At 33.8% G+C, this 18,908-nt stretch overlaps 2 protein-coding genes across 2 annotated transcripts in view; one reads left to right on the forward strand and one right to left on the reverse strand.

The window, feature by feature from the left end:
• The window catches only part of Abcb1 (ATP-binding cassette, sub-family B (MDR/TAP), member 1), a 173,576-nt gene extending 159,660 nt beyond the window's left edge, over window positions 1-13,916 (reverse strand). Inside the window, exon 1 of the mRNA XM_005387974.2 lies at window positions 13,393-13,916. The gene's annotated coding sequence lies outside the window, so the exon portion shown is untranslated. The remainder of the gene's footprint in view (window positions 1-13,392) is intronic.
• Rundc3b (RUN domain containing 3B) overlaps window positions 1-18,908 on the forward strand; it is a 153,935-nt gene that overhangs the window by 38,966 nt on the left and 96,061 nt on the right. Inside the window, exons 5-6 of the mRNA XM_013515918.1 lie at window positions 1,034-1,167; window positions 10,963-11,048. Coding sequence (XP_013371372.1) covers window positions 1,034-1,167; window positions 10,963-11,048 — 220 coding nt within the window. The remainder of the gene's footprint in view (window positions 1-1,033; window positions 1,168-10,962; window positions 11,049-18,908) is intronic.

Here is an 18,908-nt window from a genome sequence, read left to right on the forward strand (position 1 = left end):
TGTGCTTCCATTGGTGGGAACCACTTGGATATCATTTCAGACGTCACTCTTAAAATGGAGCTTGCTGACAAGAATAGTTTTTGATGTCTCTGAGAGAAGTTACTACCGGGGAAGGGAAGATTTGGGATAAATACAGTTAAATCTAAATGAAGCACACACTTAACATATAAAAGTACATTCTTCTGTGTTAAGGTTTTACAACTTCCCTTAGTAAGACTAGTCACTCTGGACTAGTAAAGAAAGTATTACAGTATCTCTTAGATGTTATTTAAAGATAGTAAGTGTACAAAATGGTTCCCATGGGCTTCATACTTGAGTCCTACATAGAAGTGTTAATAGTGGTACAAGGTATACACAGTAGAGTACTTGCTCATGAACACACAGTGATCTAAATTCTCATCTTCTGTTGAGAGATGAGGATATTGAACGGCTGAAGTGTTTCTCATGGGTCAGTGACTAGATGAGAGCTAGTGAGTGACCGTTAGGGGGAGATTTATAGATGAGAATGGGTGAGTGGAGGATGGCGACTCCTCTGTGAGTATGAGTTCTAATGGATCTTATCTTGTTATAAGATGGAGCACACATTGTTTCATGTTTTAACGTCTTCAAGGAAGAGGTTGTCATTTTTTTTTCTATTTTTTAAAATAGAAGGTTTAGAGTTCAGCTAGTTACATGTAAATCATTGTTCAACTTAGTGTACGGGAAACAAGATTTCCTATGCACTGTCTAAAAGATTTAGATAATAAGATATTGAGCTGCAAGATATTTTTAGTGTGTAGTTCCTTTTTGTTTCATTTAACTTGGTGGTTATTGTTGACGAAACTAGGATCCAGACTAAGTCAATTTTCCCAAGTAAAATGACTAGTTGAGGATAGAACGGAACTGTATTTAACGCTTTTGACACCTAGATAAGTGCCATTTCCACAGTAACACACTGTATTACCCTTTATATTGCAGAATTGTGCAGTTCTTTCAATTTGAATTTTCTAGTGTAGTTTTCTTTTATGTTTATATTGCAATTTATCTCCTGAAGGTCAAGTAACCTGGTTTGGTTATGAAAGTCCTCGTAGCTTCTGGGACTACATCAGAGTGGCTTGCCGGAAAGTTTCACAGAATTGTATCTGCAGCATTGAAAATATGGAAAATGTCAGTTCTTCTAGAGCTAAGGTAAGAATTAGTAATTTGCAGTGTGCGTAATATAATTGTAAATAGTTTTGATGTAAGTAGGAAAGCTTGGAACTCTGCAGTTCAATAATGTTTATTTTCTTTCTTTGTTGAGATTAAGCACCTAAGTTTACCATCTCAGAAACTTTTTCCTTTTTTTCCTCTGTTTTTTCATTTCATGTAGTTATTTTAGAATGCTCTTAGCTGGGCATGGTGGCACACACCTGTAATCCTGGAACTTGGGAGGCTGAGACAGGAGGATTACTGAGAGTTCCAGGCCGGCCTGGGCTACAACAGCAAGACCCTGTCTCAAAAAAAAAAAAAAAAAAAAGAATGCTCTTGAGTCTTTACTTGTTGCATCTTAAACTATAGGAGGATATGGAAATACTACAAATTTCATTTTAGGGTGCACAAAATCTTTTTTGTTTTAACTTACTGAATTATCTAAGCCAGTGAGTCTCATTGTTCTGAAGAAACTTGGTGCCTGTGACCCTTTCTGTAAGGGTTTTTAATCTCAAAACCATTTTTATATAATCCTATGTTATTTGCCTTTTCTGCATTAACATTTGCATTGCTGAGCACAAGCAGTGGTGCCTGAGTGTAAACTGAGGCAGTAGCATCCAACTGTACTACAGTAGTAGCATTTGAGTCTTTCCCTACTATATACTCTATACAAAAGTCAGCTTCACCTACAATGCCCATAATAGTGCAGTAAACATTGACTTTATTAAACCTCAACTTTTTAGTTTGTCTCCTCGTAATATCTAAGTAACAAATAGAAAACATGCATAAAGCATTTTGATAGCACATTAAAATTTGTGTTTGCCTCAAGAAAGGCATTTGTGTGATTCTCTGAATTATACACTGAACTAGATGCTTTTTTTCGTATAATACTAGTCTTGCGCTGGGGATGTAGCTCAGCAGCACAAGGGCCTGCCTGGCAAGCATGAGGTCCTGAGTTCAATTTTCAGTACGACAAAAAAAAAAATACCAGTCTTACTAGAAATAAACTTCCACACTGTAATTTGTCAGACTCAAGCATTTGACAGACATTTTCTTGGAAAAAAATGAGAGAAATAAGCTTTCTCCCTGAAGAAGTTACATGAGGAAACAGTTGACAGCACTCACTGCCAAAATTAAAGCTTTAAGTAAAAACTAGACTTTTGGAAAACTCGCACTTACCACCTTATACTTGATAACTAGATGAATCTTGACAACGGTTTTTCTGGTAACATTGATTGCATATTAACAAGTATATCTTTAATTATTTATTAACATTTGGTAGACCTGCATAGATTATATTTTCCAAATGAGTAGTTCAAAATGAGAATTACAAAATCATGCATGGGAAAAGATTAATTCAAAGTGTAAGGTAGACCAGTAGATTTAATGCACCATAATAGTAAAAGGTGTTTGACTTGGTTGCATATTCTACTTTGCAATTAACTTTTAAGGAATTATCTCTTACTGAGTTTTGGTGTACAACCAAAGAACATCTACAAATATCTGAAAAAGCTGCTGAAAGGCTTCTTTTCCAACACTTTGTGTGAAGCAAGATTTTCTTCATATACTTCAACTAAAAGAACACATTATAGCTGATGAAATGCAGAAGCAGATATCTTGTTCTCTGTTATTATGCCAGACATTAAGGAGATTTGAAAAAAATGTAAAGCCAGACTTTTCTCACTTGTTTTTTAAAAGTCATTTTTCATAAAAGAAGATTTAATGTGTAATGGGTTACTTCCTAAATTGCCTGACATTTTAGAATTTTCTAGTCTTGTAATATAGTAAATTTTAATAGATATAACCTATATAGAAGGTCTTTTAAGGTCCTCAATAATTGTTACTAGATTATAAAAAAAGTTTGAGCTAAGTCATATCAGCTTCAGTTTAGGGATTTTATTTATGCTATTAGGTAGCCATAAGTAGAAAATAAAGAGTGGAAATAGATATTTACAGTTTGAAGATCAAGACACAATTCAGTTAATTATGTTAGAAATATAAAAACATAATTCTATCTTGGATGAGTTTGTATAAATTTTCCCTTCATGTTTTCCTTATGGTTTAAGAATATCTTGATTTTTTTTTTTTTTACGTTAAGATTAAAAAGACTACTTGTAATTTGAATGAATCAAATCTATAAAAATAAACATTCATGGTACACAAGCTTTTTTATTTTCAGATTTAAAGTAGGAGATATATATGCACCAGGTGCATTTCTTCAATAGAGGAAAACGTTTATTTATAGAACTAGTGGATCCTCAGCATCTAGGTGACTGAAGAGCTGATAAAATTAGAAATGGAGCATTTGGACTTGCGTGGACCAAAAAAATGGGGACCCTACCTACCCAGCGCTCTTAAGGAGGTTCTTGGGGCTAGTCCCAGCACAGCAGGATGTTGCCCAGCAGAGTTAATGTTTATTCTTTTAAAATTTTGTGTTGAGCATCAAAACACCTTAGAAGAATCATGTTCCAAATCCTGCATTTTAACTTTTTTTGCTCAAGCCTCAAACAGATTCTAGCTAGTAGAGAGAGATCGATCTTTGATTTACCTGGCTATGCTGAGAGAAGTGTGAGGGCACAATGTACTCAAATAATCACAGCTCCTACGTATCAAGATTGAAGGATCAAACACATACGTGAATGGCAGGCTTGCTGCACCTGGAGCTGCAGTCTCTAATGACTTAACATGTGTTGCGCTTTGGCCCTGTCTTGACATATGTGAAAAATGTATCACAGCTAAAGCACCAGACTTGCTTGATAAACAATATCCAACTCTACTTGGGACCAAAATAGTTTTACTTTTTAATACTATATAAGGGGCCAGATTTAGTTTGATTATACTTTTTAAAAAAGAGAATAAAAAATGATTTAAAAAAACATTAGAAACAATACAGAATTTCAGAAAACAAGATAGCAATTCAACAATGGTTATTATCTTGCATGTTGTTGTCCTCAAAGTAGTTGTTCTGGTTACCAGATACAGGCATGCAAAATTGGTCAAACAAATTTAAGCTTTATTTTTTTATTTTTTTATTTTTTTGGTTTTTTCTCTGGTACCGGGAACCGAACTCACGACCTTGCGCTTGCCAGGCAGGCGCTTTTGCCACTGAGCTAAATCCCCAGCCCCAAATTTAAGCTTTAATTGGTTCTTTCAATAAACCAAGAGAAATTAGTAGTACAATTATCTTAGCTATCTTGTGTATGTATATTTCTTTCTTTCTTTCTTTCTTTCTTTCTTTCTTTCTTTCTTTCTTCTTTCTTTCTTTCTTTCTTTCTTTCTTTCTTTCTTTCTTTCTTTCTTTCTTTCTTTCTTTCTTTCTTCTTTTCTCTTTCTCTTTCTCTTTCTTCTTTCCCTCATCCCAGTTGTTATTTTTGAACAGTTTCTTTCCCTTTCAAAATATCTATTGTACCTTTTAGATTTTATTTACTCTTTCAAGTTCTTACACTAGGGAGACAATACGGTGTTTACACATGTGAGTCTGCTTTATTTTACTTATGAGTATGGTCTCTAGTTGCATCCATTTAGATTATACTTTTAGAGTTAAGCATATGACAGTTCAAATAATGGAAGATAGAGGTGATTATGGACTGGTTGTGGAGTGATGACCAATTTGGTATAGAAACATTTAAAAAAATTTTAATTTTTTTTTTTTTTAGTGTTGTGGATCAAACCCAGGGCTTCATGTATGCTGAGTAAGAGCTCTGTCAGTGAGCTGTACCCCCACCCAATTCATTAAATTTAGGAGCATTGAATCTGAATTGTCTGTGTCCTGGAGCCACTGTGCCACTATACAGTATTCATATGGTATTGTAGAAACCTGTCACAATGGGAGATCTAACACTTAATCTCCTAGTTTAAAATGAAATGCACTCCATTCCATTTCTTTGCCTGACCTGTGACAAGTTGAGCCTATTTCCCAAGATTTAAACATAGCTTAACCATAGAATAGAATGTTTAGACTGAAGATTATGTCTATAATCTTTACATCTAGGTTGTATTTACAGTGTTTCTATCATATGCAAGGATTCTGAGACATGAAACTTTTGAGACATAAAATTACATAGGTTTCAGAGTAGATTCACAAACCTTAGAAAATTGACTTCAAAGTACATCAAGTTATTTCACTCTTCTGAATCTTCACACAGTGAAATTTTCCTCATCTGTTCTCATGCTAATTAGTTATAATTACAGGAAGCATAATTTTTATATATTCATATGATCACTGACAAAAATCACTCATAATTGACCAGTTACTACTGTTACTGAATTTGCATGTATTTGCATTGGGTTTTGTTAGTATTCTTACTGGTTTCAAATTCAAGAAATCCCCTTCTCCCTCCCTCCCTCTCTCTCTCATTTCAAAGTATGAGCTGTGTGTTGTTCTTGAGTTCTTCCTCCCTTCCAGCACACTTTTTGTATGGTTTTCACTCTTCATTTTTAAGAGTTCTTGTTTTTTAGGTAAGTTTGACTTTCCTAGTTCATGGTTGTTTATGATATACATTTCTTTTATTATTTAGTTGACATTATTGGAACAGTTTCTGCGTAGTAGTCACATTAACCATTCATTTACCCATGCATCCTCCCATTCAGTAAATTTTTATTGTGTGCCTACACCAGGTCAGATCTGCATGTAGTCCTTAATGCAGTCTCATGGCATAGATCCTAGTCCTACTCTTCCTGGTATTGTTTTGTTCTGTCTTTTGTCTCATTGCTTACTTTGTCTTTTGTTCAGTAGCTGGCCTTGTCACTGCTTGGTCTCAGAGATAGGTTAGCCACTGACAGAGTCAAAGGTAGAGGGGTGTTAATCACAGATGCACCAGGTATATCAACCACTGAAACTTTACAGTAAGCTACTATTGAGAAGAGACCATTTCATTATTGTTTTCTGTCATTGACTTACAAATCATTTTCTCCTCTCTTAACATCCACTTGATGTTTCTGGACCCCGCTGTTTTTGTGTTGGCATAAAAACTGGAAAATGTGTGGAGATCTTGAGAAGCTTAAAAATAGTTTCACAGGCAGAAACTAGAGAGATTCTGATTCTACTCATTTGTTTTATCCTTGTAAAATACTAGCTTTAGATGGATCTTTCTTATACATTGCTGTCTTTATATCACTTTTCTCCCCTTGGCACTAGTAGTTCCAGTACTTAGTTAGCTATGAGCAAGTTACTTATATCCTTCTAGCTTATCCATTTGTTCAACAGTACATATTGAGTGCCTATTACATGACTGTTATAACTGTTATACTGGGGATATAGTGGCAGGTGAATAAATGGCAAAGAGCAAATGCTATGTACGTTACATTATAGTAATACAACAAACAGATTTACACATACACACAATATAATCTCAGAAGCTATGAAAAGAAACCAAAGAAGAGCTTAAAAAGTGATAGGAGTGGTGGTAGAGGGCACTTTTCTTAGGTTGTTAGAGAAGTCCTCTCTGAGGAAATAACATTTGATTCAAGACTTGAATTAAGGAAAGAAATGTTCTGTGCAATTACTGGGCAGAATAAACAAGATAAAGGATAAACGATACAGTCATGATTAAGAGTTTGGAAGTTACCGTCAGTGAAGTGGGTGCTATTTGAGAGATTTCTTCCTTAGTTAGAACAGTAGAGTAGTAAGATTTGCACTTTTAAAAGGTTCACTCAGTGCCATATGGAGCCTACACAAAGGGAGGGCTGGAAGCAGAGAACCTAGTGAAAGGGGCAAAATTGGAGTCTAAAAGAGAGATGCTTGTGGAGGTAAGAAATAATGTTTCTGGTTCCAGTGACAACGCAATAGCTTGTATCAGAGGAACTGTTCTGTAACAGTGATTATAAAGGTTGGATAAAATACACAAAGCTACAAGTTTGAGGCATAAGATAAGAACCAAGCCATGAGAACTTGAGTAGCCACTATGCTGAGAGAAAGATTGAGCTGAACCCCACATTCATATTGGCCTTACCCAAGGTCCTGTGTGTTCACATCGTAGGTGTGGAGGTTAAGCACAAAGTGGTGGAGGTGGGTGTTGGTTGTCTTTTATTTATCTTGGCTATAGAAATGTAAGTCGGCACATGGAACTGCCAGTGGAGTCATGCTGTAGAGAGAGTATCTCCAGACAAAAATGTCTGAAATTGTGCATTTAGTATTGCTATGAGGTAGCTATCAACTGAGCTGAAACCAGCAGGTGAAATGTGAAACAGCTAACTAAAGATTTGACATGCTTGTTCTGGAGTGATAGAGGTCGGAGTATAAGGACAAGCAGCATGGAAGGGTGCTGTCAGCACTCCAGGTTTTCATTGGAGGCTCCAGAAGGGTTTCACTTGGGATAAAAGAATTTAGAAGGTCACCCCTAAAAAGGCCTAAACGTGGTGCCATAAATGATTCAAGACAATTTTCTAGTATTTTGTATGCTTCCCACCCCCCAAAAAATTTACTCTGGTAAGAGATAGTAATCAGAATCCTACCACCTTTTAAATAGTATCCATTATTCATCCCAAACTCATCAGGTATATAAAGATCAAATGACTGAAACCAAGAAAAATAAAAAGGGAAACTGAAAGAGGAACTGTCAGGGAAATCAGGCAGGTTTCACTAGGTCTGTGCTAGAAACAGACCTATGAGTGATAAAGATTGTACATTTTTAAGTAATTAAAAAACAAAGTTAATTAAATGCGAATACTACTAGAAAACTGGAATTTTTAAAGAAAGAGCTAACTGCAAAGGGTACATTCTTATCAGACACACAGAGGACTTACACAAAAATTCATTCCTTTCAACAAATTTCACAGGATTTGAATCATGTAAAGTATGTTCTCTAACCACAGTGAAGTTAAGCTAGAATTAATAAGAAAAATAATGAGAATATTCTTTATTAGTGAAATTGGAAAGAACTTCTAAATAACTTACTTATGAAAAAGGAAATCATGAGATGGAAATATATGTGGAAAGTACTGATAATAAAATGCAGCATATAATAAGTTGTACTTAGAGGAAAATATTTTTCCTCTGTATATTTTTGTATATTTTGTATATTTTTATAAGAAAGTAGAGGCTAGAAATCAGTGATCAAAGCTTTCATCTCTACAAGTTCTTAAGATAAGGAATGAGGTGTAAGTGAAAGAAATATTTCTGGTTTTTTTGTTTTGTTTTGTTTTTCTTCCGGTACCAGGAATTGAACTCAACAACCTTGCACTTGCCAGGCAGGCGCTGTGCCGCTGAGCTAAATCCCCAGCTCCAGTGAAAGAAATGTTGAAGAGCAAAATTTTAATAAAATTTAAACAACTATGTACTAGAAGAAAATCTAAAAGTTAAGAGTTTATAGCAAGACTATTGAAGAATATAAAGAATATAAATTATCAATATCAGGAATAATAAGAGAGCCCAGTATACCCTGTAGACATTAAAAATCCCAAAAAAGAATGTTACTAACTTCATTCTGATAAATTTGAAAATTAGATGAATAAATTCTTTGAAAAATGTCACTTACCCCAAAGCTCACATAAACAAGAGGAGGACATCTGTATATCTTGATGCCTGCTAATGATACTGCATCTACAACTAATAACCTTCTCCTTGTGAGCTCATTTTTTAATTGAGTTGTCTTTTTATCACAGCTTTTAAAAGGCATTTCTGTATTTTATGGATGAGAGTCTTTTGTTAAATACATTTATAATGCAGACATCTTTTACCCACACTCTCTGAAATGATGATAATTCACTCTCTGAAATGCTTTTCAGATTTCACTCTCTGAAATGATAATAATTCATCTTTTACCCACACTCTCTGAAATGATAATAATTCATTCCCTAAAATAGGAAAGTAGAGTATATGAGCATTAATGCAGTTAGATTGGTCAGCGTTGAGAGAAACTGAGTTTCCTCTCTTTGAATGATCTCTTTTTAGGCTATGTAGTGAGTTCAAGGATAGCCAGAACCACATAGTGAGACCTTGTCTCAAAAAAAAATGTATCCTTTTCTTTCTTCATATAGTAAAGTAGAGATAGTATTGTAACCTAACACAATTTTGGGGATAAAAATTTTGTACATTAACATTGTAAGGTGCCTAAAGCTCTAAAAATAGGACCTATCACATATTTATTCTTAAGAAGTACTGACTAGCTCTGGTATTGTTTTGAAAAACTCTATTGATTCGTCATTAATTCTTTAATGTAGCTCCAGCTTTTCTGTTTCTTGACTCCAGCAACCTTTATGTCTGTTTTTCTTATATTCTAGTAAAAGTTCTTTGGTTGAAAAAGAAATTGTTAAAATTGGCACATTTTCTCACTAGAGAATTCCATACACGTCAAGGACAGGAAGCTAAGTGCAGTTAGTTCTGTGTGAATTAAAATTAATAAATTAGGAAGCAGGAATTTCCCATATTTCTTATCAACAACAACACAATCTCCTGTGCCTAATTTCCTCAAGGTAGCAACTTTTCCTGCTTCTGTATTGGTGACATTGTGGCCTTTTGATGCGAGATGTCACTATTAGTTTCTGTGTTTTTAGAGGAAATTTCAAGAGAGAATCTTGAGCTACTGGCCAGCTAGTGGCTTGCCTCTTCCTTCCTCTGTTCCAGTCAGCCACCGCTTATTTTAAGTTCTAGGCTTACTCAGAAGGAACAATGGGCCGAGCACAGAGAAAGATGAAAGAGGGGTGAGCTTGTAGGCAAATTGACTGACCTGCCAACTGCTTCCACATTACTCATGTTCTTTCCATTAGTACTGCTGCTTTTAGCCTGACTGGTTTTGTTATTGCCTAGACTGACTCCTTTTTGGCCTTTTCTAGCCAGCAGTTTCACTAGACTTGTAGACATTTTCATGGGTTATTCCCCTTTACTGGTCCTCGGCTCTCATACATACTGTAGTGTCACCTTTATTCTCCACTGCCACTGCCAGGTTTCAACTTTCTATTTAGTCTTCATGAATTTTTCTGGAAAATTGGGAAAAGGTTGAATGAAAATGAAAATTACTGAATGTTAAAATTATCTCTACAAGGAAATCTTTTATTCTGAGTAGTCTGTAAGAAATACTTAGGAGTACTTAAAGATTGATGAATCTCAACTATTGAGAGATATTAATACTTTTCAGTACAATGAAATTGTAGTAACAATTACTTGTTTCTGAGACTCTGTCTCAAATATACCAACTTCTGGATGTTTTGTTCTATTTTGTTTTTTTGGTGCTGAAGATTGAACCCTTTCTAGGCAAGTACTCCTACCCTGAGCTATGTACAGTTTTTGTCTTAAGTTTAAATATTTGGTAATAGCTTTTAGAACTTTCAGGGGGCTCCAGATGAAGCAGCTCATGATTTGGGTGTATGATTCATCATGTAATTTGGAAGTTCACTGTTAGTTGGGTTAAAGCTTCTTCTGGAAGGACAGGATGGGAAATCCTCTTAAGTGGTTTTAGAGCAATTAGTGTCAGGAGAAGACCCTGTTCCTCATGTTTTATAAGGAGACTCATTGTGAATTAAAATACTGACTTGAGGGTTGAAGTAGAGAGTTTTATCCTATGATTATATTATATCATTCAAAACAAGTCTCTAAGTAACTCAGTATTAACATTTTGCCCTATCGGAGGATAGAAAGTTAATTTGAGATGCTGTACCCTACACTTTCTGAGAAACAAAGTACACAGTCTGTATCTTCAAAATTTGCTACATTTATCTACTTAAATATTTTTGTTAGTCTTTATTAAATGTATATTTCAAATGAATTTTTATTTATGTGTTAAAGCACTTATATTTTCAGTAGCATACTAGGCAAAAATATTTTTCATTTTTTTCATATTTCTTTCTTCTTCCTTGTAGGGTAGAGCCTGGATCAGAGTAGCACTCATGGAGAAACACTTATCTGAGTACATTTCTACAGCTCTGAGAGACTTCAAAACAACCAGGTTTTAAAAATCTTTAATTTTCTAATAATTTATTTGAAAGAATCACCTTAAGAGTTAGGAATCATAGTAGAATGCAGTTATTTAGTTTCTAAAGCCTTCAGTTATTTTATTTCCTCCTTTTCTTACTGCTCAGATAAATTCAGTATCTTCTAAGGGAAATGTAATTTGTCAGCTAAACATATATTTACCTACGTTTATGTAAAACATATATACATTATGGCTGGAATATCCTTTTTCTGAATCATTTCTGATTCTCAGTCTTTCAACAGTTGAATCTTTATTCTTTCTATAGATTTTTCCCTGACCAATTTAAAGAATGATCTGTGAAAAAAAAAAAAATTTTTTTTTTTGTACCAGGAATTGAACTCATGACTATGCTTGCCAAGCAGGCACTTACGCTACTGAGCTACATCCCCAGCCCTGATCTGTGAAATTTCTATAGATTCTTTCCTCTTTTTATACTATAGTTTTTCCTTATTTCTTTGTTTATAAACAATGTAATTGAATCATTTATATTTTTGTTTATGTGGTACTGGAAACTAAATCTAGAACCTTTTCACTGAGCTACATCCCGGCCCTTTTTATGTTTTATTTTGAAGTAGAGTCTTGCTAAGTTGCCCAGGCTAGGATCTATTTACCTCTCTAATTCATATATATCTGTTTGTCTGTCTGTCTGTCTGTCTGTCTATCTATCTATCTATATTTGTGTGATTGTGGATGTGATTACTTGACTGTGTTTTTAGAGTAGCCTATACAAGTGACTTTTTTGCATTACGTAGATTTAAGGGATAATATATTGGGGCCATGTAAAAAAAGGACTTTATTAGTTTTTTATGATGATAGAAAATAAGGTCCATTCAGGACAACAGTTGTTCCTGTTTAGCTCTATTTTGCTGATTGTATTTGTTGTTGAGGAAACCACTTTTGTCTGTATCAAAAATATTTATGCATGAAGATATGTAATAATTTCATTACTTAGACACATGCTGTCTAATGCCGCTAACTACAAGCCAACTACAAGCCATAGAGTTCCAAATTTAGTTCTTCAGTTGCTATGTCACATTTCAGGTGCTTAGTAGCCACCTGTGGTTAATGGGTAGCACAGATATAGAATATTTTCTTCTTCACAGAAAGTTCTGTGGGCAGCACTGCCTTACATGCTTGTAAATTACCATATTTATTTCTACCTTATTAGTCTTATTTCTGTAAAAGAAGATTAGATAGTGACAACTGTAAACCAATTTTGATATAGCAAATGAAGCAACAAGAATTCATATTTCTACAATTCTCAGTTTTCATGTCCTAATACTTTTTAACATTCAAGATGCTGAGAAAATCTATACAGAGTTATTATGACATGGTCTTTTAGTTAAGTAGCTAGTACAGTATTTTAGTTAGATGATTCTATCTTGTAGGTAATGAAATAAGAAAATTAATTTGGGAGATGTAGAGAAAATGATCATGATTATAAATTTTTCCAGGATAGAAAGACTTTTCACTAAAAAATTTGCATAAGTCATATGTAGGTATGTATAGATTGCATTATTTTCTAACAGAATGATGCTCAGACTATTTCTAAATATGGATACATTTCTGTACTCATTATTTCTAGGAAATGAGTTTAATATGAAAAATAAATAGAGGATATTAAAGCTTTGAAAATAAAAATAGAGCATAATAATGCATTGTAGTTAACCTAAAAATCCTAGGTTAATGAAATCAAAACTAAGTTTATTTAAGAATCATTTTTTATTGCATCTTTTCTAAATTGAAATTAAAATGTTAATAATCCTTATAAGTTTTAGTCTTATTTCTTAGTTGAAATGATTGCGTGGGGTAGAATAATTCTTCAATAGCTTGTTTCTAGAATAAGTAGGTTAAATATTTAAAGCAAAATGTTTGTTGCCTTGTTTATAGGTGTAAGTCATGCTTTTTGATAAAAGGAAATGATTCAGCTCTTAAAAGTCTATGAAGTAAAAATATTCTTATAATAATACATAAATATACTCTAAGCATGATCTTAGGCTATATGTGCAGATACATATACACACATCTACACACACATTTATATGAATAACAATGTTTACATGTGAGCATAATGGTTTTGTAATTCCCAAGAAAGGAAGTAGGTGCAGAGTTATTTCAGAATTCTCATTTTAGAAATAAAAATGTTAAAAAATAAGAAGGGTTTTCCTTTTACTAGTTACACTGTTTTACTGAAATAACCAAAGAAACTTTCAATTATAAATAAATTTAAGTGCAAGTCTCTAAGCAAACAAATATATTTGGAAGATTAGATTTGTGAACTCTAAATAAAGTATTGGAAAGTATAGTTGTACCTTACCTTTTATGTGGATGCTTCCTGAAACAAGTGCTTCTAATAGAATGAGAAGTAGTCTCTAATCCTTTAGGAATCTTGAGAGTGTCTGCATCAACTGTATTTCTTCTTGTTCTGTCTCACTTCACAGACAAAGAGTAATGATGCCCTTTAAAATAGTTATCCAAGTATTTATGCTAGTACAGGAGGAGGAGCTACATGAGCTAAGGCAGGCAACTTTGAAGACACTAAGCAGTGAAAGTCCAAGGATAAGTGTTGGAGGAGGAGGAGTGGAGGGGAGTAGAAATGCAAGTTTTCTTAGAGTGCATGACTAGCTGCAAGGGTTAAAGGGATGAATGTGGTCTTTTTGCTAAGGTGGAAAATGTCCTAGAGAGCAACTGAAGAAAAAAAAAGCTACCTTGAAGAGTTCCATGGTTAGGAGGTTGGATATTATTAGGAAGTAGAGTACTGGAGATGGGAAGTTGGAAGAGTGAAGATTAAAATCTAAATTTTAAAAAGAAAAGAAAAAGTAAGTGGAGAATTGCTTTGGTCTGATCCTGGGGAGATCTGCAAGTGAGAATAAAGTAAGAATTGAGTTAATTTGCTCAAAGTTTTAATTTCTCTCTACCTACAGACTGAAAAATAATTAGAATTAGAAAAGTTAAACTAAAAAATTACACATGTAATATTGAAAATATTTTGGTAAGAACTTAAAGTAACTGATAAGGAAAATATAAAGATAAAATTGGCTTTATGGACTCCCACATATTAGTTTACAGTTAAAACACAAAATTAATTTATAATAACAGAGTTGCATTCTGAAGAAATGTTAATTTACAATATTTTAACAATACTGTAAATTTTACAATATTTTAAAATGAAAGAGTAAAGTATGAAATAAAATTTTGTAAAATACTGAGTTGTCACAGAAAGATAATGAGTTAGTAAACACTTCTCTCAGTTTTAGAAAAATAAATAGACCAGTCAGTAATAAGTTACCAAAATCTTTAAGGAGTCAAGAAAGAGTTTTGAAATGTGGATATATGTAAAGGTTTTACATTAATGTAATCTTCTTATATCCAAGGATTTCCTTTCCATGGTTTCAGTTACCCAACATCTGAAAATACTGAATGAAAAATGCTGGAAGTAAATAATAAGTTTTAAGTAACTTTTGTTATGGTCTGTCATTAATAATTGTTCTATTTTATTGTTGATCTCTTACTAATTTGTAAGTTAAACTTTATCGTAAGTATGTACTATAGGAAAATTATCTTTCAAAACCTATTCAAGGGGCTGGGGATTTAGCTCAGCGGCAAAGCGCCTGCCTGGCAAGCGCAAGGTTGTGAGTTCGGTTCCTGGTACCGGAGAAAAACCTATTCAAAAACCTCAAATGGATTAGACTTAAATGTAAGATGCTTAGAAGAAAATACAGGTGTAAATCTTTGTTTTGATTGGGAAGTAATTCCATACGATAGCAAATATACAAAGAACAAAGAAAAATAGATAAATTGGGCATAATCAAAATTTAAAACTTTATGCTTTAAAGGACACCAATAAGAAAGGAAATAGATGACCCACAGAATGAGAGAAAATTTGAGGGAATCATATATCTGACAGTCTAGAAAGTATCTGGAGCATGTCTAAAGAACATTTGCAACTAATTATTAAAAAGACAGTCTATTTAAAATGCACAAAGAATATAAATAAGCATTTCTCCAAGGAAGGTTTACAAATAACTAATAAACATTAAAATGAATTCCAACATTAAGCTTTCAAGGAAATATAAGTCTAAACCACTGTGAAATGTTGCATATCATCTAAGCAGGCCATACTCGAAAGATCTCATGATAACAAATGTTGAAAAGAATTTAGAAAAATTGGACCCCTCACACATTGTCAGTGGGGGCAGGGGGAATGCTGTAGCTACTTTGAAAAACAGTTTGACAGTTTCTGTAAAAGTAAAGCATAGACTTACCATATGACCCAACGTGGAACTCATGTGTGGATGTAAATGTGTCTCTTTGTGTATATATCTATCTCCAAGAGAGTTGAAAACACACTTAGAAAAAATGTGCTAGGCATGGTGGTGCACACCTGTAGCCCCAGCACTCAGGAGGCTGAGGCAGGAGGATTGCCACAAGTTCAAGTCCAGCCTGGGCTACTTAGTGAGTTCAGGGCCAGCCTGAACTATGTGACAAGACCCTGTCTCAAAGAAACAACAACAAAAAACCTTTCCACATATATTCTCACCAGCTTCGCTCATAATGGCCCCAAAGAGGGAACAATCCAAATGTCCTGATAAATCAATAAAGTACAGTATATTCATTTAATGGAATATTATTCAGCCCTAAATGAATGTAGTACTGATACACACTTAACCATGGATGAATCTTGAAAACATGCCAAGTTAAAGAAATCAATCACAGAAGACCAGATAGTATAGAATTCCATTTGTTCCACATTATGAAATATCCAGAATAAATAAATCCATAGAGACATAAATAAAGTTAATGGTTTTGTAGACTGGGACTGGGAGAGAGGTTGGAGGGAAGCAAGGGGTGACTGCTAACACGTACATGGCTCCTTCTGCGGTATCGAAGGGTGTTAAAATTGAGGTGATGATGGCATGCTGACTCTGTGCTTATAGTCGATGCCATTGAATTGTACTTTCAATGCAGTTGAAATCGGTCAGCTGTATGGTTGGTGCACTAAGCTGCTTTAAATATGTTAAGGCTTTTTGAAGTTATGTGGATTATCACAAGATAAATAATACAGGTTTTATAACTGAGGATAGAAAAATGAATTCCGCTATAGCACAAAGAAAACATAAAATCTCAGTGGATTGTCTCTAGAGTAGCTCACTTTTAAACACTTATTGTCTTCTTCTCAAGAAAAATATTTAATATACTAAATATCTGAAACTTCCTTTAGTAAGTCTCACTTCACAACTTGTTTTAAAATTTGCAGCCAAGGAATAATTCCACATATTCCTGGAAACAAGTAAAAAAAGGTTTAGGATATATTTGGCATTTTTCTACAGTAAAAATAAAAATAATCTTCCAGCTCTTCCATATAGATACTGGATCTAAGAGAAATAAGTATTCTAATGGCCCTTTTAAAATGGCTGTTTAAAGAGAACTGGGAATTCCTGTTAAGTCATTAGCACAAAGACTCCCTTTAATATTTTGTTCTCTATTATTTAGCTTAGCTTTACTCAGTCATCACTCCTTGCCTGTGGCCTGGTGATAATTTTCTGTCTCCTTCCTAGCAATGCCCCATACCCTTGCAGGAAATGAAGTTTCTGTGCAAGTTCGCTTTTAAAGTAAAATAGTATCCAAACAATGAAATATAAGCAGTTGTTTTTTATAGTTCCTGTTAGTGATCTAATTTATAGCACAGTTTTCTTGAGGAAATACAAATGAACATTCAGGCTGGCTTAATGTCTTACCAGAAGACTTTCACAGTTTTTAAATGATGAAAGCGTATTTCATCAAATGATATGGTCTTGCATTCTAGCATTATTTTCTCATTTAACATCTATTTATTTTATTTATTTAGGTATTTAAATGGGCAAATACAATTGTATATGTTTATTCTGTACAACATACTGCTTTGAAATTTGTACACATGTGGAAAGGCTAATAGAGCTAACATATGTAGTATCTCCCACACTGATTTTTATAGTGAGAACATCTGAAATCTCAGCAGTTTTCAAGAATAAAACATATTAACTACAGCCACAGTCCTGTACAGGTAATGTCTTAAACTTAACTGTATCTAACTGAAATGTTACATTCTTTGACTGACATTTCCTCAACCCTTCCTGCTCTCCAGCTCCTGATAATCACCATTCTACTCTCTACTTCTTTGAGTTCAACATTTTTATTTTCACAGTTAGACATCAAGATTATGTAATGCTTACATCATGTTGAGGGTGTAAGAAAAAACAGATCCTGGGGCTTTTGGGCTAATTCGTTTTACTTTTGGGGAGTACAGTCAGTATTCACAGTGGAAGACAGACAGTAGGACAAATGGAAGATGAAAGATGTTTCCTATCATTTTTGTTAAATCTTCCAAGAAGAGTTTTGTTTGTCTAAAATGATGAATTCCCATTTAACATTTTTTCTGAGACATATTTAATAAATTTCTTTGTTTATAGTAGATATTTGACTTTAAATTTCATTTTCAATTCATTATACTATTTATAATTGTTTACTTTATATAGAAAATACCAGCTTGGATTACAGTGAGCTCAAGACCAGTGTGAACTATATAATAAGACCCTGTCTCAGTAATAATAATAATAATAATAATAATAATTGCTCAAAGGTTTCTTTGTGGAATCATTGCTTTCCATAAATCTCATGAACAGCATCATAATGCTGAATGGTGTGCGTGCTTTGAAGTTTTTGACACACTTTTTCAAATTCTGTCTAAAATGATACTATTATTTTTTTACTTCTATCAAAAGTTTGGGAATATCTGTTTTACTACACCCAAAGATGTGTAAGTTACCCTGGTATTATAAAGGTCTTATATAATTTGCCCAATTATTTAAAAAGAGCCATAATTTTTTTTTAAGTCTGTAATAATTTATATGTTGGGCTAAGTGATAACATGTTCACAGTAAGAGGAGACTTGCACTGTCTTACTGCAGGTTAGACAGACCTGGGTTTGAATCCTAGCTCAGTCTTTACCAGCTAGATGAATAATCTAGTAAGTTAATATTCCTCTTTACGCCTCAGATTTTCTCATATAAAAAATAACAATAATGCAAATTTCATGGGCTTCTAGGCATTAAAGTTGATACTTCATTAAATTACAAATATTTAGCCAGTTTCTTATGCATAGTAAACACAGATACTAAGAAGTTGGTTACAGAACATAAAATCAGTGACAGAATGATGTGATGAAATAATTTTGTAATGTTGCATTTTTAAGTTACTCAAATTATTTTTAAATAAATAATTTTGTAATGTTGCATAAAATAAAAATCCACAATGATTTTCAGATTCAAGTTCATAAACACCAACTGCCATTGAGTACCTACCAATCCTATGTGATTCCTTAGTAGCTCTACTTTTCCACTCCCCCATAATAAATATATTACACTATTTTCTTTCTCAGAAAGTCTCTCGATAGTCCACTCCCATTCCCTTACCATATATTCCAGTTAGGAAACTGAACCCATTGGGCCAGGGATATAGCTCAGCGGCACAAACGCCTGCCTAGAAAATTGAACTCATCATAAATAATTTGAGTTGTGCCAGTCCCCCGACATGTCTGTCATGTTTTCTGTCTCTTGTGATGAAATGCCTCTCGTATCAGAGACCACATTCTTCTGGATCCTGTCCTCATTGTCTTCTTCAGTTATTGCCTGTGTTTTCCTCAGTCTCCCTATGGTTGAATCATTCCTACCGGTATGGAACACATACTGCTATCTCCTACCTTAAACAGAAAATATCCTCTATATCCCCCACACATTACTGCTAATTCCTCTATTCTGCTTTATAACTTAACTTCTTAAAAGTGCTCATACACAT

Source organism: Chinchilla lanigera, unplaced genomic scaffold (assembly GCF_000276665.1).
Source record: "Chinchilla lanigera isolate Chin_1 unplaced genomic scaffold, ChiLan1.0 scaffold00031, whole genome shotgun sequence".
In the NCBI taxonomy this organism is placed as follows: Eukaryota; Metazoa; Chordata; class Mammalia; order Rodentia; family Chinchillidae; genus Chinchilla; species Chinchilla lanigera.